Source organism: Anas acuta, chromosome 15, assembly GCF_963932015.1.
Source record: "Anas acuta chromosome 15, bAnaAcu1.1, whole genome shotgun sequence".
Taxonomy (NCBI): Eukaryota; Metazoa; Chordata; class Aves; order Anseriformes; family Anatidae; genus Anas; species Anas acuta.
The window spans coordinates 10029029-10051741 of NC_088993.1; the positions used below are offsets into that span (position 1 = coordinate 10029029).

Consider the following 22713-nt stretch of genomic DNA (forward strand, 5'->3'; position numbering starts at 1 on the left):
AATCGCCGCGTTAATTAGGACGGGGCCACGGGATGGGGCGGGGCGGGAAATGGCGGCGGAAGGCTCAGCACGGCCGCCGCATCACGTGACGAGGGGGCAAGATGGCCGCTTTCCCCTGGTGAGCCGGTGGGAGGGGGCCGGGGGCGGGCAGGGCCCGGGGCCGAGGCTTCTGAGGGGGCTGCCGGGCTCTGCGGCTCCGTGAGGGGAGCGTGGGGGGCACGGCGGGGGGAGAAGCCTTCTGGAAGCGACCCCCGGCGGGGCTCGGGGCCGCTGGGCCTGAGGGGGCTGAGGCGGCGGCGGCGGGGGGTCCTGGAGCGTCCCCCGGGGTCGTGGCGCCGCGGTCCCCCCTCAGGATGCCGAGGGAGGCGGCTGAGGGGGGCGGTGGCTGAGGGAGCGGGCTGCTGAGAGCCTTTACGGGCTTTAAGGGCTCTTCGTTTGTTTGTTTTCCCGAAGTAAACAAGAAAAATAGTTTAGAGCAGTTCGTTTTTTGGCCTGGTGTGATCCTGCTGCCTTTTATGATGCCCCTCTAAGAGGAAGGGGCAGGGGAGATAACGGAGGTGCGGTCCCGCCGTGCCCAGGGGATGTCGCTGTTGATCCCCATCGGAGCCTCCTTGGTGGGTACCGTGAGGTGAAGATTTCTGTGGAGAGAATTTAAATTTGCTACCAAGGGCTTTAGTTTCCATTAATTACCTTATACGAGCTCACTGGGACTGGGCGCTGTGGTTGTGGGCGTGTGCTGAGGAAGCAGAGCCCAGGCGGCAACACGAAGCGTTTCCACCGGAGCACAGCATCCCGCCGGGGAAGCTGCACTTTGTACAAAACAATAATTTACATGGGCTGGTGGTGTGGTGAGGAAGGATAAAGGGGGCTCTGTCTCTGACAGAATTAAGGAAAATATGATTGTAGTTACTCTTTTCTCCAAACTTGTTTTTCTTTACAAATAAGCTGTGTTTCTGGAAGGCTTGCCCTCCTGATGCAGCTGATTTACTGGAGTCCTGAGCAAGCTAACAAGGCTAACGTAGAATCAAGAAAAGTAAAATGCAGTGTTGTGGTTTAACCCAGTTATTGGGTTGACATAAATTTCCCATATGTATATATTCATGATGAAAATCATATCTTCTTTGTTATTAACATGAGCAAATATTTAATATAAAGTGGAAATAATTCATAGCTGTAAAAGTTTGTTGACGGAAACCAGTTGAAATTTTATATCAATGTCAGAGCCGTGCTTTCTAAACTAAAGTCTTTTGCACTGCAGTGAATTTAAAACGTGTATTTACACAGCTAAGAAAATCTGAGGGTATAATACAGTTGTAAGCCATCAGGTGGCTGCTGGAATTGCTGGCGTGCCCTTAGCGTGCCCTAGTGACCCTGCAGAAACTGCAAGGAACAGGCACGGCTGCAACTCCTGGCTTTCTGGGGGGCTGGGAGCTGAAACAGCTGCAGTAGCCTGTGGGGTAAGGTAATAGCAGTCCCAGGAGAACGGACCGCTTGCGGGGAGGAGGTTGGATGTCTGGCAGGCATTCAAGGTTGATGGCAACCACAGTAATCCTCCTGTGTGAAAAACGCTTGAAAACTGCTGTGGAGAAAGTACCTGCAGGCAGGGGCGTATCCTGCTGCATGCACTGCAGGTGGAACCCTGACTTGGCCTGAATCTTGTTTTCTCCTGGAAGCTGGCTGTGCTGCTGTGGCCGAGAAAGGAAAGCTTAATCTGCTTTCCCTAGAGGAGAGGCAGAACATCATGGCAAAGCGAGCTTGAACTCCTTACTCGTATTAGTTCCATTACAAGCTGTGTTGATCACTTGATCACATTGTAAATGCACTTTCTAAAGAGTTATTTACGGGGTAAACAGCTCTTCTTCATTCCCACATATGTATTCGACGTGTATGCATGCCCAGTGATGCCTTACGGTGTGGTTAGAATAAAGCTGATTTTGGCCTGGGAATGGTGTGCCAAGGGGGAGCTGTGAGCAGCATCTCTCTTTACTGTTGGTGTGGAAATATAAGTAAAGGAGGGTATGGAAATACTGACAGAACGGTAACAGAGCAATAGTGATGCTGTAATTAGGAAGCCAGTCTGTCAGAAAGATTGTTCACCCAAATGCTAATTAACCCATGTAGTAAGTGAACAAGGAGAATAACTGAAGCGTGGGACAATAGTAAATTACAGAGACTATTCCCGTGTAAAGAATGATGCATGCAGTTGACATCTTTTTTTAGTTTCTTTTTTGTCCTGATTTTACTTAGAACTCTAGGGAAGAGTAAGCTTTGCCTGGACATCTGCATTCTTGCAGTTCCACAGGAACCAAGGGCATGAGAGCTGAGGAGGGAGTTTTACTGCTTCTTAAACGTTCTTTGAATAGGAATTTTAAATTCAACTTTTTTTTTTTTTTTTTCCCTCTCTTTTAGGGAGGGGTGTATGGTGTATAATATTTATATTAGAGCTGGATCCTTCACACAGCTGAAATTCTTCCTAATGACTTTTGTGTCTGAGTAGGAATAGCCGTATGCATTAGCTTTTGTGGGAAGGATGTGTATTACGTGGGGGGGGAGTGTTTTGTTTCTGTTAGGAGCCTGATTCAAGACACCTTTGCAAATCCACTGTTTTCACTTGTGGATGCTTTACTTACATAAGGCCTTAGTGCATGCTATAAACTTTCTCAAGATCCTGAAGGAACCAGGAAAGAACAAAAAAATTTTTTTAAAGAAATCAAGAAATTGTGGCAGGTTGAATGCAGAGAAAATTATTTTAAATATATTTTTTTTAGATTTTAGTTGTTACAGCCTGGATCTCGTTCTGCTTTAGTTCTTACATATTTCTGATGGAAGATACCACGTGGTAGCTGTGATGTTATTTGTTTGGGGAAGGCAGCTGTCCTCTGTATTTTTGTGACCTTGCGTTTTCAGTTCCCCATTTTAACAGTACTACTATTGCATACATGAAATGAATTCATTTCACATACTGATGTGTTGTAAGAGATATTAGAAAGCATGTGTAACTCTTCGTTCTCTTTTAAAGTTGTCACCAGTGTTAGTCAGGGAAGTTGTGGTTCCCCCTTTTCTGCCTTCCTACATTATCAAGTGCTCTTTAAAAGCCTTTTAAAAGATAAAGTTATTTAAGCAATTAAAAATAGGATGGATGGTCTATTGTAAAAAAGAGCAGTGTGCTTAAATAGTGGTTAATAAAATGTATTACTTTTAGTTCCTAGTGGCAACATTATTTTACTCCAATACTTTTATTTATGTTGATTTCTGGAATCAAGTCATTTTAAAATTAGAAATGGAGATGGTTCTCTCTTAATTTCAGATTAGAAATAAAAATTGAAGTGCCTATGGTTTTGTGATTTATTTCACTTAATGACCTGCTTAATGTTGTAGGAGAGGCAAGGCTTTTTATACAAGGGCTTGTCCACAGTGCAAGCATACAAGTACTGATAGTTTTTTTTCCTCATCATTTTACTGTTTTGACTTTCATTATGAGTACAGTGAACAGATGGAAATAGATTTCCCATGAAAGAGCTTTGCAGCTACACAAATTAATCTGTGCAGGCCCTCATTATATCTGTGCACAGTCACTCAGATTTCTTCCCTTGTGTTTTCACACTTATCTTTTTCCTTCACTCTGACAGCTCAGTTTAAAAGCTGTGTTTAATAATCTCCATCAGCCTGTCACACAGTCATATGCTTGGTTAAATTGCCCTTTTTGTGTTGTTTGGAACAGAAGAGAATACAGCTGAGAGAATACAATTGAATGGTTGCAAGTAAAATTTATTCACTTTTAGTTTATGTAACTGTAAGTGAAGAGAGAAATTTTAGTCTGTCCGTTGACTTATTTTCCAATATGCATTTTTTTGTAAATATGCCTGCATCTATGTAGACATAAGAGCTGTTTCTCTGTTCATAAGTATGTGATTATTTATATGCATATATACTTACCCTTTAATCTTGTATTTTAAGGCATGCAAGATCACGGAACTATGTTTCAGAATCTGATGTGTGCAAACTGGAATCCGTACCCTTGGATTTTGGTGACTACCATCCGTTAAAACCCATTACAGTGAGTTTCTTTTTGAGTGTTTGGAAAATTAATGCAAATCAAAACTGATTGTGTTCCGCCCTTACTTCTGTTCCTTTAAAATTGAAAGGCTTTGAAACTGGTGGCGGTACTAGCTGCCTTCTGTGTTAGTGGCCTTTTGTTCTAAAGGTATGAAGGTTTATTCTGTTGTTTGTCCTTTACAGAAATTTGCTGGTCCCGTTACATATCAAAAATGGGCCTCTGACTGACATAGCATCCCAGCTTGTGGGTTTTCTTGGTTGCATTAAATGCTGAATAATGGATAAGTTTGAAATCAAATTGTTGCATTACAAATAACCTGCATAATTGCTTGATGTAAGATTTGTTTTGGGTTAACTTCCAGTCAGCTGTATGCTTTAAAACATTCATCACTACTTTAATGTACAAGAGGCTTTTAAAAATGCGGATGTACAAAAAAAAAGCTTCAGAGAGATGATAGTCCTACGCTAATGAATGATAAATGGACAGCAGCTTTTACTCGCAAAGGTCAGCAGGGAGGATAAGATGAAGTCCTTAAAAGTGGATTTGATGTTTAAGGCTTGCGTATTGTGAAGGAAAAGTAAAGATCAGACTGGCAGAGGAAATGAATAGCAAGAAAGACGTTGCAAGAGAGGGAAGAAAACAAATAGTGAAGAGGTACTAGAAAGAAATTTAGAATGGATGTTCTTAGAGTTCTGTATACCCAGGACAGAGAAGAAGGAAAAAAAAAAAGTGATGGGAATACTCCCAGACTCAGGGGGAAGAAGATGTGCTCCAATTTAAATGTCAATGCTGATTCCAAAAACTTTCTTGTAGGTGAGTCCTTGCTTTGTTGCAACAGTCCAGTGTGTGTAGTCTGTATTTTGATCTTTTATTGAAGGGAAGAGGGGGAAGACAATGACTTTTTGTTAAATGGTTTTGAACTTTTCTTCCAGGTTACTGAATCCAAGACCAAGAAAATGAGTCGGAAAGGAAGTACTTCATCTACCTCCTCTTCTTCTTCAAGTTCAATGATGGATCCGTTGAGCAGTGTTTTAGATGGTACCGATCCCTTGTCGTTATTTGCAGCAGCTGCAGATCCTGTGATTACTACTGCTACCATGGTAATAACTAAAAATGTCAGAGAGTTATCTCAACTTCATAGAAAGAGCAAAATGACAAAGCCAACTCTAGATAAAGTATATTTGTCTCACCAATTAGACGTTTAATGTAAATAGAAAATATATGGTATTAATAGAAGGAAGTATTTCCATTTACCTGTTTTATGTTGATGTATGTTTATTTAAATAGGGATTTTTTTTAATGTAGTAGCTCATGGAACTTGAAAGTAAGCACTTGAAATATCAAGCTGAGCTTTATCTATCTTCTTTTCTAGATTTGTATTTAACATTTGCACTCGTTCTCTCCTCATAGGATAATACACGAAAGAAACGAGATAAAGATGACAGCTCAGCAGTAGGAAGTGACTTTGAACCATGGTCAAGCAAACGTGGTGAAATCCTTGCTAGATACACAACAACTGAGAAGCTCTCTATTGTAAGTGGCAGCTTCTCCAATTTTATTTATTTATACTAGACCTATAATAGATCTTGGATGCTGCTGTTCTGTGATTTTTGTCCTGAGTAAATTTTCTCCAAAATTTCGGTTTTAATGTTGTAGAAGGCTGTTCCACAAACTTCCACTTCTAATTGGTTGTTCAGACCAAAGGTCTGTTGATACTTAGGAGCTATCACTTTGTCTTTTCATAACAATAGAAATAACTTGTCTTTTGTCCCTTTCTAAATTATTAGAGGCTTCATTAGCAATGTTATTACCCTGTGCATTCTTGGAATGCTAGCAAGAACATGTTTTCTAAAAGTCTGTGTTTTCTGTTTATTCACAGAACCTGTACATGGGATCTGAAAAAGGTAAACAGTTTCTTTATATCCAACAGTAAGAGTTTTTGCTTGAAGTAGGATACAAGTGACACATTAGTAACCAGGAGTAGTTGAAATGTGGTTTCCACACATGCATGCCTACCCATCCTTCAATATATGCTTGGATCTATGCTTTTTTGTGAATAAGTCATGTGGATTTTTACTTAAAACAATTACTGAAAATAAACCAACAAACCACCTTGTCTTGAGTTCTTGTAGGCTAATGAATTCCTGATTATGTGTTGTGGAAGGAAATAGAATTCACTGCCTTTCACTGTAGTTTAAAACTTTTTTTCCATTTCAAGTGAGTACTGATGATTTTTTGAGGATCACATTTATCAACTCTTCTGCTTGCTGGAAGGGAAAGCAAACAAATCCCGTGGGAACTTCTCAGTTATTTTTTTACATGAAAGTGAAATGATTTCAACTGTATGCTGAGCGTTTGAAAAATAACCAGATCTTAAATTTTTCATTATATTTTCTAGTGAAGCAATTCTGAGTTATGTAGTCATAGCTGATTGCATATTAAATCAGAATATTTATGTATGAGTAAATGTGCAGCATTTAAGTTTCTGAATAAAATGAAATACTTTTTTGATCGAGAATGGTCAAGAGCTGAAACAGGATGTCAAGAGAGGGTATAAAGTCACTATCCTTACATATCATTAAATTGACTGGATAACCTGCTATAACTTAAAGTTGGCCACAGACCTCCAGAGAGCTTTTCTGACCTAAATTATCCTATGGCTCTATCCTGTCATTTTCTCCATACCAACAAAACTTACAAGAAAATAGCTCGAGCTGTAATTATATGTAGTTTTGATTACTTGTCATTACATGTTCAAAGCAAATGTAGGTAGGATTAAATGTTTGTCTTCAAGGAATAGCTACCAAGTGAATTAATCTACCTGGCTCCTGTCATGGAAACTTTGTGTGAGTTTGTCAATCTTCTTCAGGTTTGTTTCCCTTCTGAAGTTCAAGTGAAACTAAAATATAGTCCTCTTACAGGAAAAGCTACCACTACTGGCTCAGCAGTTTCTGAAAAAGTGAGAACTAGGTTAGAAGAGCTGGATGATCTGGAAGAGGTAAGAAAGATTTTGGTCCAATTATGTTGCTGTTTGAAAAGTGAAATAAGCTGGTGAAATAAAAATCTTCTGTGAAACTTTTTAAGAAGGTGCTGAATCTGCATATGCTTATACATTATTTAGATAAATCTATTCTCCACAATAACTAGAATTTAGGCCAAATCACTCTATCTTATATAACTAGAATTTGTGATCCAAAAGTTCACCTCATCTGCCAATGTCAATTAACATTTGTACTGTTTATGGTCTGCAGCTGCTATAAGACTTCATGAAGCCTAACATTCTGAACATTGGATAATTTTGTATGTTTCTAGGTTGCAGAAGCTGCATGTTGTCTACCTGAACATAATTATGTTGTGTTTACTTATTTAGTTGAAACACTGAGTATTCAAATTGTTCTCAAACTGCAGTATTTTTCTGAATAAGGCCGAAGTGTTGTGTAACTTATTTTCCTAAAACCTGAATCTGTAGGCTACTGCTACAATTGCTTTGGATAATGTTTTGAAACTTCTTAACTAACTTCAGCTTGCCTTTTGCCTAAGCAGGCACAGTTCTAATAGTTAAGTATCACAAATACAGGATTGGCTTCTTTGAGTAGAAAAATACAGAAGGTAAGGTAAGGTGTAGCCTTGTGTGAAACTGTAACCGCATTTGCATTTTCTCTCTTCATCTATGGTTGTTTCTAGATATTCAGATATTATGAAGTCTGTTTTGTAATACAGCTTGATAATAAATTGATCAGAATTTGTCCTAAAGGTATTTTTTTTTTTTAGTATCACTGGTACATTTACTGAAGACCATTACAAAGTTAAGAAGGGAAAGTGAGGGAATTCTCTAATAAGTTGGTTTTTTTCCACAGTGATTTGACTCTATAACAATTGATCTCTCCTTTCTTCTTCTTCCTTCTCCCCCTCCTTTCCTCTCTTGTTAATTAGACTTGTGTTTTCTTGCAAGGGGTCACAAAAAGAGCTGTTGAACTTGACTCAGCAGGATTACATGAACCGAATCGAAGAACTCAACCAGTCTTTAAAGGATGCTTGGTCCTCTGATCAGAAAGTAAAAGCTCTGAAAATAGTCATTCAGGTCAGTGTTACATTTTTGTAGTAATTGCAGCTTGCCACCTGCCTACTCATTATTAGCTCTTAGTGCTCTGTGGACATAATTGTTAAGGACATCAAGTGGCAGTTCTGAGGATTTTGATTGGGGTATGTGGGGCAGAATTTCCATTAAAAAGAGTGGCCAAAAGACAGATGTGTATTTTTACCTGATTAAAGTGAATTATAATAAATAACATGTTGTTGATACCAGCTTCTCTAGGACTTGGAATTTCCTTTCCTTTTCTCTTCTTCCCTACCCTAGGATGATAATGTCTTTTGGAACCGTCAGTGTTCCCCATTCAGATCTGATATAGGACCCTAGCACAGTGCAGAAAACTCCTTGTTTGTTTGTTTAATCTTCTCCACAGTCTTCCTCTTCCTCTGTCTCATCTGAGGTCATGGACTGTGAGGGGGGCGCAGGGAGGAATGGGACAATTAAATGTTCTCTTGTTTGGCTTGGCCTTTAAAAGATGCCACAGGCAGAGTGCATCAGAGGACAGAGGAGATAATGACATCCTTAAAAGCTGTAAAACTGATGTAATGCTAATAGTCATCAAGAAGGGTTATATAAAATCAAGATTTTTTTTTTCCATGCTGGATACTCTTGTGAAAACTGTTAGCAGCAACTTCATCTTAAATTGTGGTAAAGACAATAAAAGAAATGACATGTAAATAAAGGGAAGTCAGGAAATGATACGTAACCTAAAGTGTCTAATGTTCTATTGTAATATGATGAAGTCAGCAAATTATTCTGGAAAAGAGTCATGTCATTGTGAAGTGTGTGAATACTTTAATGAAAGATAATAAAATGTTAGCAGTCTTTGGAGGAGGAAAAAAGAGACACAGAGGCACTGTATTTACGGTGCACTAATACATATACATGTATATACAGCATGCACTGATAATCTGCACGTTCATACTTTTTAATATTATTTTACAAATGGTGCCAGTAAAGTTTTTGAAATAACATTGTTTCTAGGATGGGGTTCAGTACTTCATTTTAGGAAAGTTGTATCAAAATTGCAGGTACTTCTTTCTGTGTATTGTTCACCTTTGTGTTTGAATTTTGTACTGCAGATGCTCATCGTTAATTGAAAGACTGGTGAGAATGAAATAGGTGTTTGGGTAATTAGCATGAACACAAAAATCCTTCATAAAGGAGTCTCTATATAACTGATAGTTAATTCTATACTTATAAAGCAGGATAGAGTAGAAACCTGACTATTTTTCTTGTTGCTGCTGCTTCTTCGTAAACTGCATAATTTAAAAAATCTAGCATCCTCGTAAAAAGCTCAGTAGTTCCCTTGACGTAAGGCTGTGATTATACACATAGTCTATCACTGTTAATGTCACATACTCATCAGTCTGCAATAGGAGGAGTAAGTTTAGCCTTTTTATATTTTGATTATTTTCAGAAATGCATACTGAGCTGGAAAAAGTAATTTAATTAGAATGCCAGGACTATCTTCATTTCAGAACTAATCATTGAATTACACGAGTTATTTGGCTATGGGGACAGAACCTTCATCCTCTCTGTGAGAGTTTTAAAGAGCTTGAGTGCAGAAGGAGTTCTGGTTATTAAGGCAGGATCTGAATTTATAGCACAGTAGCTACATGTGAATTCCTAAGTGCCTTTATACAAGATGCTTTACTCGTCAAGACAGAATAAGCTAAGCTACTTACTCAGAGTAAGCTGAAATAAGTTGATTATGTGTGTGAGCTCTAAAAACAGTGGTACGTGTTTGTGGGATAAGGAGGCACTAACCAGCAACTGAATTGCCTTTCTGTCAGGGTGCCTCACTGACCACATAACAGGAACGATTTTGCTCTGTCTGCAAGATGCAAATGCACTCACCTGTCTTTCTGGTGCACTCCTGAGTTAATCCCTGATATTAAAGCAAAGAGACTAAGGGTGCCTGTCATTGAAATAAGCTCAAATGTTATGATTTACTTGTTTTAAGAAAGCAGTTGTGGGATATCTGATTGCTTCCTGGATTTTTGGAATGCAATGAAAACTTGCACTTTATTTACTTACCCATTGAAGCAGAAGCGGAGATGGCAGGGAATGCTGTACTTGGCAGTCTTAACTAGAGACCAGAGAAGACACTTCGGGCTCACGCAGGGATGAGGTGAAGCGCTCTCCCCCAGTTGTTTGTTTCTGCAGGCAGAAGCTGATTCTTGTGAACAAACTTCAGCCAAAGTTTGTGACTGCAGTTTAGTCTGCAGTTTTTGCATAACCTTGGAAAACAAGGTATAGCTTGAATAAATATCTTATAAATATCTTAATTCCTCACTGTGTGTTTTAAGTTCATGTGGTAAATTGACTTGTTCCTACCAGGACTTACATACAGCAGTGCTAGAACTAAATTGGCTGATCCATTTCAGATGTGACTTTGCACCAGCTGTCATCGTAGGCCAAGTGCCTCAGTCACGTTGTGTGCCCGGGTGTGGTGATTGATTAAATTCCTCCCTCAAGCTGACTATGGACCAAGTGGCTTGTTTCCAAAATGTTAAAAATCATTATGGGAGCTGTAAAGATGTGTTTAAAAAGCTCATTAGCTAAACTTTAAAAAATTTTTCTTAGTTTATTCTATATCAAATTTTGTCTTTCGTATGGATGCTTAGGTCAAGGATAGGAAACTGAATAATACCCTTTAAAAAGTTGTTTTAGAGAAGTGCCTTTTTATGCTGCTTCTGGAAGAGAATTTGTCTTGTCTGAATGAATGCATGGGTCTGCAGGGTCAGCTGAAATTCTGCAGTATGGATTACCCTGTATAAAGGAAAAGCAGGTCTGTGACACTCTTCTGCTGGAAATGAAGAATAACCTGAAAAATACAGAGTAGCATGATTCATTATGCTAGAGACTTTTGTGCTTTTTGCTGGATAATTCTTCATGTTGGTTCTTTCCATCTGTAGGTATTAATTTGGTCCACTCTGTGAGGAGTGAAAGCACAAACTTGAATTGTCCTCTAAAAATGTTTTTTTTTTTTTTTTTTTCCCTTGCAGTGTTCTAAGCTTCTTTCAGATACAACTGTAATCCAGTTTTATCCAAGTAAATTTGTTTTAATTACAGATATCCTTGATACTTTTGGTGAGTATCTAATTTACAAGACTTATTACACAATTGTTAATAATATGAAATAATGTTTTCATAATTCTAGAAACCATTGAATAAAAAATACAAAATACCTTTGCTTTTCCAGTGATCTGCTATGCTTCTGTGTTCTTTTTTTGTTTTTGATGTAGTAAAAGTGCTGAAATAGCTGTTTTATAGTGAATATTTTCCAACGTAAATGCGTGGGAACCAGTGATACAAATGTGCTGTACAATTGTTCAGAAACTTATAAGTGAAATCTTTAAAAATCAAAATACTTTTTGTAGCAGTTCTATGTTTTGTGTGTTAGTGAACATCTAGAACAAAACCGTAGGAAAAAAAAACAAAAAACACACGTGATCTCTGAATTTCAATGTCTAAAATGCTATAGTTATTATGAAAATACTTTACTTTTGACAACCTCTTGACTCTCAATATTTCATTCTGTGTATTTGTCTGAAAGTTTTCTTTAGCTTAGTGGGGATTATGAAGTGATCTAAATGTAGTTACCAAATTATTTAATCTATTTAATGATCTTTTAGGTGAAATTGTCATTCAACTCTGTCTGACTTCCTTGTTTTTCTGCTGTGTTACGGAAAAAATTTATGGTGGTATTCAAAGTTGAAGGGTATTAATGTTTAGCAGGATATGCTATGACATAGAACCAATTGTTTTTTTCAGGGCTTGCTTCCTCTTTGTTCTTTCCTACTTTCAGCAAAGTTGCTGAAGATAACATAATATCCAAACCCTGCAAAGACAGGACACCAGCTGTCCTTCCCAGGCCTGGGAGAAACCTGACCTGTGTGCTACTCTGCACTTTATGGAGCCAGATAACATTTTTTGTGTGTGCAAAGAGCTGAACTCAGACTATTAAGATTTCAGCTTCACTAGAGGGCAGCATGATGTTAACATTCTAAAAATTTTTTTTTTTTTTTTTTCCGATGATTTCAATGCATGCTGGAGAAAGAATCATCATTTAGTGTTTTTGTTGTTTAAAAATGGCTTAAATTTTTTTCTTCTTTCTTGAAACAGGTAAACTAGTGTATGAAAGAATTCTGTCAATGTGCATGGACAATCGTGTCTCTTTGTCAGGTAACTTTATTTCTAATGTGTGCTGCTTGAATAAATCATGTCTGAACTGATTTGAGGAAGAATTTGGGAAGAGGGAGGGAACAGGCATTCACCGAGCTGGTGATCACTTTACTAAGCAAGTGTGATCTTTTGAGCTTGGGCCCTTTTCATGTTTTCAGTTGAAGAAAATAATATACAAGTGTCATTTGACAGTTACAGTGCCAGTGTACAAGGAGAAACCTCTTTAGGAAGTCTTCTAAACATTCTATTGAAATATGGGCATGTCCTTGTATTAAGTGCCTCATCCTGAAACACAGCTTTTTTATTCTGTACTTGGCACTGCAGCAGTAACATTAGGTTGCAGTTAAATCCATAGAATTTGAGCCAGAGCCTGAAAGCAACCAATATTGAAGTTTGAAATAAACTTGCAGAAAATTCTTCAATTTAGCTGTTGTGGATCTGACAAACATTAATGAGGGCAGACAGTTGTACCACAACCTAATTACTGAGCACAGCTCTGGAGAGTTGAGCTCATGCTGCAGCTGTAGAGCTGCCCAGGGCATTGCTGGTGGGAGCTTCTGGAGCAGCTATAGCAGTGAGAGGGAGAAGGAAGATCTCTGCTGTGCTTGCCGTGCCCAGCTGTGTGAACCCCAGGGGCTTTTAGGCTCAAGCTCCACATCGGTCAAGAACTCCTTTGGTCCTAGTTGAGGAAGAGCGACTTCCTATATTCAGTCTGCATCAGTAATGCAGCTTCTCTATAGTCTCAGAAGTGGAACACTTCTGTGTGGAACAGGGTGTTCTTACCTTCCAAGAGCAGGGATGGGAGACCACTGGTTTCTAAATCTGCTTCAGAAGGAGTTTGTAAGCAGATACTCACAGCAGAAGCTGTTTGTGTAGCTTTAGCACTGAGAGAAGAGGGACTCAGCCTTCCCAACCATCCTGCTTCAGACCTGTGTAGGTTACCAGAAGCCTGTTTTGCCTTCTGTTTCAGGCGTCCTAGAGAAAGAGGAGGCAGTTTGCCATGCAACTGCATGCCCACCTGACCAGAGTGCTGTCCCCATAACCCATCTGTTCCTCCCTGGGATGGCAGCTTTTTCCTGCTGGCAGCTGATGTAATTAGTCCCGGAGCTCATGAGGAGACTGCACTGCAGTGCTAGGTGCTTAGTGAAAACAGCAAGTGTTCTCTCCGTGCTTAATATTGCCCGCTCCTTCCAATATGGTTTTAAGTAATATTCTTTAAAAAATACATTAGACTTCTCAAGTAAATATTTAGAGTGCTTAAACCTCATCTACCATCTGTATATGTGTGCATTTGGTATAGATTACCTATGCATTATTTTATAATTTCTGCTTTTATGGGGAGGCAGGGGTTAGATTTTTCAAGCAGCAGATCCAGGATTAGCTTTGGGTGCTTGACTTCAGTTTCTGATATGTTACTTAATGCAAGTTGTTTTTTCTAGCTGCCCATATACTCAGTTCTTATTGCTGCAAGAGAAAGCTGAATCAAGCATATTACTTAGTTTATTATGGTGTGCCTAATTTCTTGCTGAAAGGAAAGAGAATACAATTTTAAATCTAGACTGAAAAGCAACTTGTTTCCAGAAAGAATGTACCTATTTCTGTTTCTTTTTTTTTTCCCCAGATAATTTTTCTCCAGAGAGCGTTAACGATACTGCCAAAGAAACATGCTTGAACTGGTTTTTCAAAATTGCTTCCATCAGAGAACTCATTCCCAGATTGTATCCTTGTCAGTGAGACAGGTTTTTCATAGACCTTTCCAAAAATGAACGTGTTTACTGTAGCAAAACTCACAGTAATCTGTTGTTTATACTAACTTGGTTTTGTTTGTTTGGGGCTGCATGTTTTCCATTTAACTTTGAATCATGTTTAATAGGCAACTGAATGCTGAATTACTGGCTCTGAACAGCATGGCGGTGGTAGAGTGGATGTGTGAAAGCTGGGAATAAATGAAAATCTTTCACACAAATTGTAAAGAATAACAGTGTTGTGAGGTTAATTACAGAAAGTCTTGAAGGAGTTTGTTCAATATGTATTCAGTTTATAATTTTGGTGTTGTGTTTTTAAATAGCATGTTCGTTAGCTTTGGTCCTTAACTTGGCTTCATTTTAGTTATGTGGAAGCAGCAATTCTGAAGTGCAATAAGTTCCTATCCAAAACGTAAGAGTAAATGTTAATTGTGGGAAGGAAGTGAAGGGGCAGACATATAAGCTAATTTAAGAAGTTAAGCGTGCAAATTCCATCATTGATAAGGTGTTAATAGGTCTGAGAAGAAGCCGTACTGAGGGGTTTTGAGTCTGTGGTGATAATTCCATGCAATATGGAATGTGGTACATGGACTGTGGTACACATTGGAATGCAACAGTGCTTCTGGATTTGGGATACGTGTATGATTGTGACATCCAGGAGTTTGCAAATTAGAAACCAGTGGCTTCAGATGGTGGAGAGGAAAGCAAGATTGTTGAGATAAGTGAGGCAAAAAGAAGGAAGAGAAAACTGAAGGGAAAATATTGATGTGTCATATTAGTAGAGACAGAGTTGGAAGAACAATTTAGGAGCAATGAACCATTGTCTATTGAAAGTCTCGATATAAGCTTCTGTGTTGCCAAACAGTGTCAACTGCTGAGCTGAAAATGTTCCTTTGCATGTAATTGTACTTTTTAGTTAAATTTTGAAACGAGTGTTGTAAGCCAAATTGCTGCTACAGTGACAACTTCATTATCACTGAAAGGCAGTTCTTGTACTGGAATTGATGGGCCTCATCTCCAGGTACTAGTACATCTCTATCAAAAAGAACCTGTGGAAAAATGGGATGTACAAGAACTTCTGCCAGTCCTTTAAATTGTTGCTTTTTCCCCATTGGATTTGCAGCCCTTCCAGAGCTCTGCTGTTTCTCTGAACTAGAGGAGGCATTTCTCACTTGCACTTTTTGCAATCCAAGCATACAAGCTGGCTATCTGGGCAGCTCCTAATGGCAAATACTGTAGTTCAAATATAGGATATCTGTTAGTATTCACCTGAAATTTTATTTCCGAAATAAAATTTTGTGCTAATATGCTTCACCTTTGGTACGTGTTCATGCTCAATCGTCAGTCTACTGGGTAGCTATTCAGGTCATCTGTCTGTGGTATAGTTTAGTTACCAGATGTTAAATCTGTTTTCATTTCTGAAAATCTTAACAGGGGGATTTCTGAGTGTCTCCCACGATTAACGTCTATGATTAGAGGAATTGGAGATCCACTGGTCGCAGTCTATGCAAGAGCATACCTTTGCAGGGTAGGCTACCATTTAGCACTTCAGATCTGTATCCAAGACTTACTACAGCTAGCTCCACTGCTAATGGGGGAAAAAAGAAGGAACTACCATTTTTATCTGAAGTAGTCAGAAGCCTGTCTCTTCCTTCAGACAAACAAAAAAAGTATATATTCTCTTTGCTTGAATAATGGGGGATCTTTCTTTAAGTATTTATAATATGTAAAAGGTAATTTTATGTGCTGCTTATGCCATTTTTTTTTATCTTCAGGTAGGGCAAAAGCCAAGACATACTTACCCAGGAAGAGATCCTAAAATGATTCAAAGAGTCATCAGTAGTGGAAAAGTATTTGTGAAATACATTTTTGAAGTAGTGGCAATGATCTTAACTATAACTGGAAAATATAAGGGCTGTTAATTGGCAATACTTGCACAAATTCAGCTACTATTAAAAGTTGCAACAAATCTGTCCAGTGTTGATATATTTGGTATATCTGAATAAACTGTCCAGTATGCTTTTGGAATACTCTTCGGGGGTGCACATATGAATTCCTGCATTGGCAAGCGACTTATATCCTCTGCTTTATTCTAAGACATGAGCTGCTTAATTCATTTGATTTTTAAATACAGTAATGCCTGTATTTTTTTTTTCTCATAGCCTAATCATTACTGCTACATAGCACAAAGTTCCCAAAAGTTTTTATGAAACAGTTTATAAGCATAGTCTAGCTTTTATTACTCCTGATAGAGGTAAAAGAGATGCATAGAAGAGTTAGGGCTACATAATTGCACTTACTGTTAATATATTGTTAGTGTGGAAGAGCTTAGCATGCTCCTTTTTGTTCAAAAAGATGAGCATACAGAATAAATAGTGAAAACTTTCTTGCAATAAAATACCAGCTGTTTAAATACTGGCTTTTCTTTAAAATAAGAAAACTTAATAGGAAGCTTTTCAATTGAAAGGCTTTTAATCTCTTGTATTCCGGGTACACACATTATATTAATACTTCCCACTGAAGATGGGGATTTTCACTGATTTTCTCCAGTGAAAATAGATTTTCAAAAATATAAATCCTTAAACAGGAAAACTGTAGTACAGATGTAAGTGATGTCTAAAGCCACAGCATTGTAAAATATGGCAATAAACACTTACGTGAAACCAGAGAACCAGTTCTGAGTGCAGTGAGGTGATATGTTTCTCTTTAGCCCCATAGTTTGAAAGGAAACGATACATAAAGAAAAGTGATAGGTGATTGTCTTGGGTTTGTGCCAGTAACCTGGGCTTTGTGATGAAGTGAGCTGGAATTGCAAATGTTCAGGGATCCCAAAAACTCAGATGTCTGAGTCTGATTGAAAAGAGGATCCTTAATCTGTTGAGATTTATTTATTTATTTAAGGCTGAACTGTTATTAACTTCTTGTATTATGCCATGTTTTCATTCTTTGAGAAGAGTTCTGTATGGATTTGTTCCATTTGCAGTTCCAGCTTTACTACGCAGGCCTTGTATTTGTGTATAACAACAACCTTTATTATTTATCAGTACTATTTCTATATCTGTGCTAATATTTTCATTTGAGATCTTTGATTCTGTGGAAAGAGTGAAGCAATACAATGAATATAGGCTGTTGCAATGCAAATACTAGTATTTCCTCACTGCTTATAGACGCATGGAGTTGATGTTATGAGAACTGTGTTTAAATTCAGCTGTAATTACCTCAGAGTAGTTGCCAGTGGACTCGACTATAATAGCAAGCATGGAGGTAATCAAAAGCATGTGATTCAATATTCAATATGTTTGTATTTTTGGTATATACCTCTGGAAAATATATTTTGTCTTACAGTTGGAGGAGGAGCACAGGTGATAGATGCAAATAAAATCTTCCTCTTTTAATACAGGTTGGGATGGAAGTGGCACCTCAGCTCAAAGAAAGCCTTAACAAAAATTTCTTTGACTTTCTTCTAACGTTTAAACAAGTAAGCAATTGGTTTTTGTTTTCTGAATCACATAAAGATACTTCTTAACCAAGCTACCATATAAATACTTTTAAAAAAAAATCAAGTTCTTAAATTTAGATTTAGGGATATTCCTGTAGCCAGCTGTAGCACAGGAAGCGTTACATTCATGCTGGTTAAGTTTCAGCTGCTCTGTTTCTGTGCTTGAATAATGTATGCTATGAGCTTGATATTTTTCCCCAGCTAGCAAGGAATGCCTTAGATTGTCTATGCATCTTTGTCATCGAATCAAAGAATCATTTAGGTTGGAAAAGGCCTTCAAGATCATCAAGTCTAACCATCAACGTGAACTACCAAGTCCCATTGTTAAGCCATGTCCCTTAGAGACATGTGAATGTGGCACTTAAATACCTCCAGGGCTGGCAACTCCACCACTTCCCAGGGCAGCCTGTTCCAATGCTTGACCACCGTGTCTGTGAAAAAAATTCTTCCTAATATCCAGTCTAAACCTTGATTAGGAAAATATTCCTAGTATCCAATCTCATGACAAACAAGATCATAGTTTCAGTTCGTAAGCAAAATTTGTCATAATTCTGATTAAGTACCTCTTCACTGCAATGTGTTTTTTTTGTTGTTGTTGTTTGTTTGTTTTATTTCAACAGATTCATGGGGACACAGTTCAGAATCAGCTGATAGTGCAGTGTGTGGAAATTCCTTTGTATTTGACTCTATACTCTCCTGCTATAGACTGGATTTTACAGTGTATTGCATACCGTGCTCCTGAGGTAAGTGTGCTAATGCTTGGTACTAATGTTACAGTAGAGAACTAGTTTTATCAAAGAATTGATAAACTCATCCTACATTTTTCCCCGCTGTTTAACTGCACAGTGCAAGAAGTGAAGCAATGCTTCGTAAAACTTAAGGACACTGAAAGCATCTGATGTAAACACCATGTATTTTGTGCTACAAATTCTTGGAGAAGGTGTCCAATGCAGAAGCATAAGTATTTAATATGAAATTGAGGTTTAGGCAACATAAGTGCCTTTTATTATAAATTGCAGAATTCTGTGGCAAAATGTGCTGAATCTTAAGTGACTCAACTTAAAATACCAACAGTAATTTCAATTCGACTGCTCAATTTTTTACTGTTACAATACTCAGGTTTGAGTTTTTGCTTTTTGGAATGATAATACAGATTTTTTTAGAATTACAAAAAATATATATATATTAAAAACAACCCTTATCATACAATGCTTAAGCAGCTGAGGAAGAAAAACTTACGTAATTCAGTGGTATCAAATATTGAAATCTCTTTCTATCCTTTCTCTAACCCTTCTTTTTAAAATGAAAAATAAAAAATCTGTCAGTACTTATGCGAGTGTACAAGTTAGCATAAAGGGGCTGGATCTTACTGCTTGCTTTTCTCTTTTGTACAGGAAGAATGTTTGTTTCCCCAAAGCCCAAACTAGACCACTTTAAATTCATAGGCAGTATGTCTGTTTGTTTCTTGCTGTCCTTTAGGTAGTTTAATTTTTATTTCCTGAATTCATTAGTTTCTTCTGTCATGCAGATATAAAAATGATTTGAGTAAACTGTAGCTTCGTAATTGTTTAACATAGTCAAGAGGCTATTTTAGTCTTAAGTAAGTCTGTTCTGCATTCCACAGTAGAGAGTTTGTAATAGTCACCTCTTTTGCCAGAGGTAATTGACCTTGGTGGCAAATAGAAATCATTTTGAGAAATTGCACATCTGAAGGGTTGCAAATTTGACTTCCATAAAATAGTGGTTTTGATTAAAATGTCACTGTACTCATTCCGGTAGATGTGTTTTATGTTGTAGTACACTGTTGTTTTCTTGTGCTGTAAATACAGGATAAGACAGGATTATTGGAATGAGTTGGGTTGGTAATTAAAACAGCTTTTAGTAGATTTTAGTACAGTGATTAAAGCTGAATTTATTTATGAAATCTTACTAATTTTAGTAAGTAATTCTTACAGGTTCTGCTTACTGAGATGATGGAGAGATGCAAAAAACTGGGGAACAAGTAAGTATCATGTAATGCAGAAGATGTGAGTCTGTAACGAGTGCCCATGAGTCTCTGTAATAAAACTCTCTCTCTCCATTTTGAAAACATATCTTGGATGCACAGTGTAGCTTTTGTTCTTCCTATAGCTTACTAAATCATAATTATGAACGTCTATTTTCCAGAGATGAATTCTAAAGGATGGCAGATTACTTGTAGAGCAAAAGTTAAATTAATTTAACTCGGTTGCTGTCTCCTAAGCCAGTTTAGGATGCATAATGTGTTCTATATCAGCCGTGTCTCTGATTCCTGGTTATGCTTCATTTTTCTCTGATTTCCTTCCTTTCCTTCCCCCTTGCGTCCCCTGGTTACAGTTAGCCCATACATTCATTTTGCAGGGGAAGTTGTAAAGCAGCTGGCACCTTTGGAAGAATATTTAGATGACTGCTTTTTTCAAAACTAAAATTAGTACCCAAATGTCTCCTTGAAGTCTGTGTGCAGGCTAATCACATTAAGTGAATAATTCAGGAAGATTGAGAGTTTTGGATGTGCTTTCTGAATTATGTGAATGTGATTTGGCCTGCTCATGAGCTAATCTCTGTTCATTTTACTTGGTAGGTAGGCAGAGCTCTATGAAAGTTTTCAGTTACTTTTTTTTTTTTTTTTTTCGGGTAAAAAAAAAATGCTTTGTACAGTCTAGTTGTGCAGTGGCTGAGGAACTAAATTATGTTAATCACTTAAAGAGGAGGAATTGCCAGCATTAGCATTCTGTGACTGAACTAAGGACTGGGGTAAAAGTGTGATTTTAAAAATGAAGGAAAGACTACTTTGTGGGAGCGTGTGAGTTTGAGTTTATTTTGTGTGTAACATCCACTCAAAAATCATCCACATACTCTGCTGTATTAATTATTTGGTATAGGTGTTGATTTGTTTTGTGGAACACGTCTTTAAATCAATTGTTAGCATCCTGTTCCAAAGATGGGCCAGGTGTCTCATCTTTGTGATCATTTGCTCTTTGAAGGAAGCACAGAATGATGAGTATAATGAGGTGGGTTTTTTTTTCCAATTAAATGTTTTTGGGATGTCTCTTATTGGGAAATTGAATAATCTGGTTGAGATGGTCTATAAAGTGTGATAGTTTTCTTTAAAATGGAGTTCTGTGGTTTTGTGTCTTCTCATGGCTGTCAAAATACCACAAAGCAAGTCACATCAGTTCATAAATCTTTAAATAATCTCAGTATGTTCCAAGTACCATGTTGCAGCCATCTAAGTGAAAAGTGACAGCCTGCTTGTCTATATTGCAAAGCATATACCTGGTGAACTCAAAGTACTTGTCTAATGAAAAAAAAATGCAAATTCTAGTCAGATTGCAATGGGACTGCTAATGCTCAGTCAAAACCAGAAGGGTTTCTGGGCTATTTTAAGTGCTCTGTACAATTTCCCTCAAGGTAAACTGCCTCCAAATCAGAGCGTCTGCTTCAGAATAGTGAAGGACACAGCATTGCTTGGATTGTGAGACAGCTTCTGTGCTAACTCGTGTCTGAGTTTGCCCAAAGGAATTGCCTTTTGAATGATAGCAGATTTTGTTTCTTACTTTTTGTTTCTTACATTTGCACAGTAAAGTGGGTTTTACAGTAATGAGTTGAATCTTCCATTTAAGTTTGGATCAATAGTAATACAAACATGAGTCTAAACAGTTTGTTATAAATATCTAAATATATTACTGCCAACTACTGTATAATTGCTGTTTGGATTTTTTTTAATCCTAACAGTGCTGCCACTAGAAAACTCATTTTTATAATGCATACGTTTTTTTTTTTTAATTCAGTGAGGAAAAACTCTAATTTAGAGTTTTGCCCTGCCCAAGAATACTGTACTGCCCAAGTACTGTAGTCAAAAAGGAGAGTGGGTTTCAAGAACTTCTCATTGCTGTTGAACTGTATTGATTTGTCTTATGTTCATTGTAGTGCTCTGCTGTTGAATTCAGTAATGTCAGCCTTCAGAGCAGAGTTTATTGCTGCAAGGTCTATGGACTTCATTGGCATGATTAAAGAATGTGATGAATCTGGATTCCCAAAGGTAACTTTTCTCGGGTAATTAATAACACTTATTTTTTGTCTGTCTGAGTAATGATCTACTTTTTTCTTTTACTTTCTTATTTGTACACTATTCATACTAGTTGCCTACATAAATTGCATGTTATTTAAATAAAGGGGATTCAAACAATCTTTCTGCATACTCTGCCTACTAGAGGAGTGTTGAACGAACATGCATTTTCTGCTTTAAATTAAAAATTTCTTATTATATTTCAGCACCTCCTCTTTCGCTCTCTGGGATTAAACTTGGCATTGGCTGATCCTCCTGAAAATGATCGCCTTCAAATATTAAATGAAGCCTGGAAGGTTATAACAAAGCTGAAGAACCCACAGGTGAGTTACTGACAGTTGTTTCACTACTGATCCTTTGTTCAGGGTAAAATTGTAGCCATTGTTCAGCAAGCTGTATATTTTGCATGGCATGGTTTACATTTTCTAGATATGTAAAATTGTCAAAAAAAATATGATACCTGGTAATATGTTTATATAATCCCTGCTTTTCTGACCTCTGCTTACAAACATAAGCAGTGCAGTTGTGGAAGTTTGTCATTAGTGCTAAATCTTTAGGTCTGCATGAAGCATACTTCAGGAGTAATTACATTAAGTGTAATTTTTGCACATATATTTCTTTCCTGTAAATATTGGTAGTCATTAGAGATGTGTATTTGTAGGATTATATCAACTGTGCTGAAGTGTGGGTGGAGTATACATGCAGACATTTTAAGGTAAGTGATAATTACTTTGCTTCCTCTGAAGGTTTTCTGATGCAGACAAAGTGCCTGTATTAGTAACGGTATTAAAAATGGAAAAGCTATGAGTATTTAAGATGTCTGTAGGACTTCTTTAGTGTACAAAAAATGCATTTCCTTTAATGAAAGATGAATAGGGATGAAAGATGTGGCTTTGAAGCAGTCTTTCTTGCCCTCAAACCCTGCATGATATTTCTTACCTTTTATTGGACTAGTTTAAGTAAAGATTTACTGGAACTATAGCTAAAATTCCTTGCTTAACTGGAGTTGTGTAGAAAGCTGATGCTTTGGCAAGTGGGAATAAA

At 37.6% G+C, this 22713-nt stretch overlaps 1 protein-coding gene across 2 annotated transcripts in view; it reads left to right on the forward strand.

Moving 5' to 3' along the window:
* The first annotated feature begins 20 nt into the window (after positions 1–20).
* VPS35L (VPS35 endosomal protein sorting factor like) overlaps positions 21–22713 on the forward strand; it is a 55847-nt gene continuing 33154 nt past the window's right edge. The window contains exons 1-18 of one of the 2 annotated variants that reach the window (XM_068698899.1): positions 21–118; positions 3958–4057; positions 4990–5157; positions 5468–5590; positions 5937–5961; positions 6979–7055; positions 8010–8138; positions 11159–11243; positions 12279–12338; positions 13960–14056; positions 14448–14495; positions 15518–15611; positions 17484–17561; positions 18203–18325; positions 19538–19584; positions 21531–21642; positions 21876–21992; positions 22331–22384. In XM_068698899.1, the coding sequence (XP_068555000.1) occupies positions 102–118; positions 3958–4057; positions 4990–5157; positions 5468–5590; positions 5937–5961; positions 6979–7055; positions 8010–8138; positions 11159–11243; positions 12279–12338; positions 13960–14056; positions 14448–14495; positions 15518–15611; positions 17484–17561; positions 18203–18325; positions 19538–19584; positions 21531–21642; positions 21876–21992; positions 22331–22384 (1554 nt within the window). In that variant the 5' untranslated portion in view covers positions 21–101. Of the gene's footprint in view, positions 119–338; positions 615–3957; positions 4058–4989; positions 5158–5467; positions 5591–5936; positions 5962–6978; positions 7056–8009; positions 8139–11158; positions 11244–12278; positions 12339–13959; positions 14057–14447; positions 14496–15517; positions 15612–17483; positions 17562–18202; positions 18326–19537; positions 19585–21530; positions 21643–21875; positions 21993–22330; positions 22385–22713 lie in introns of those variants that run through there. The other variant, XM_068698900.1, reaches the window with a different exon arrangement.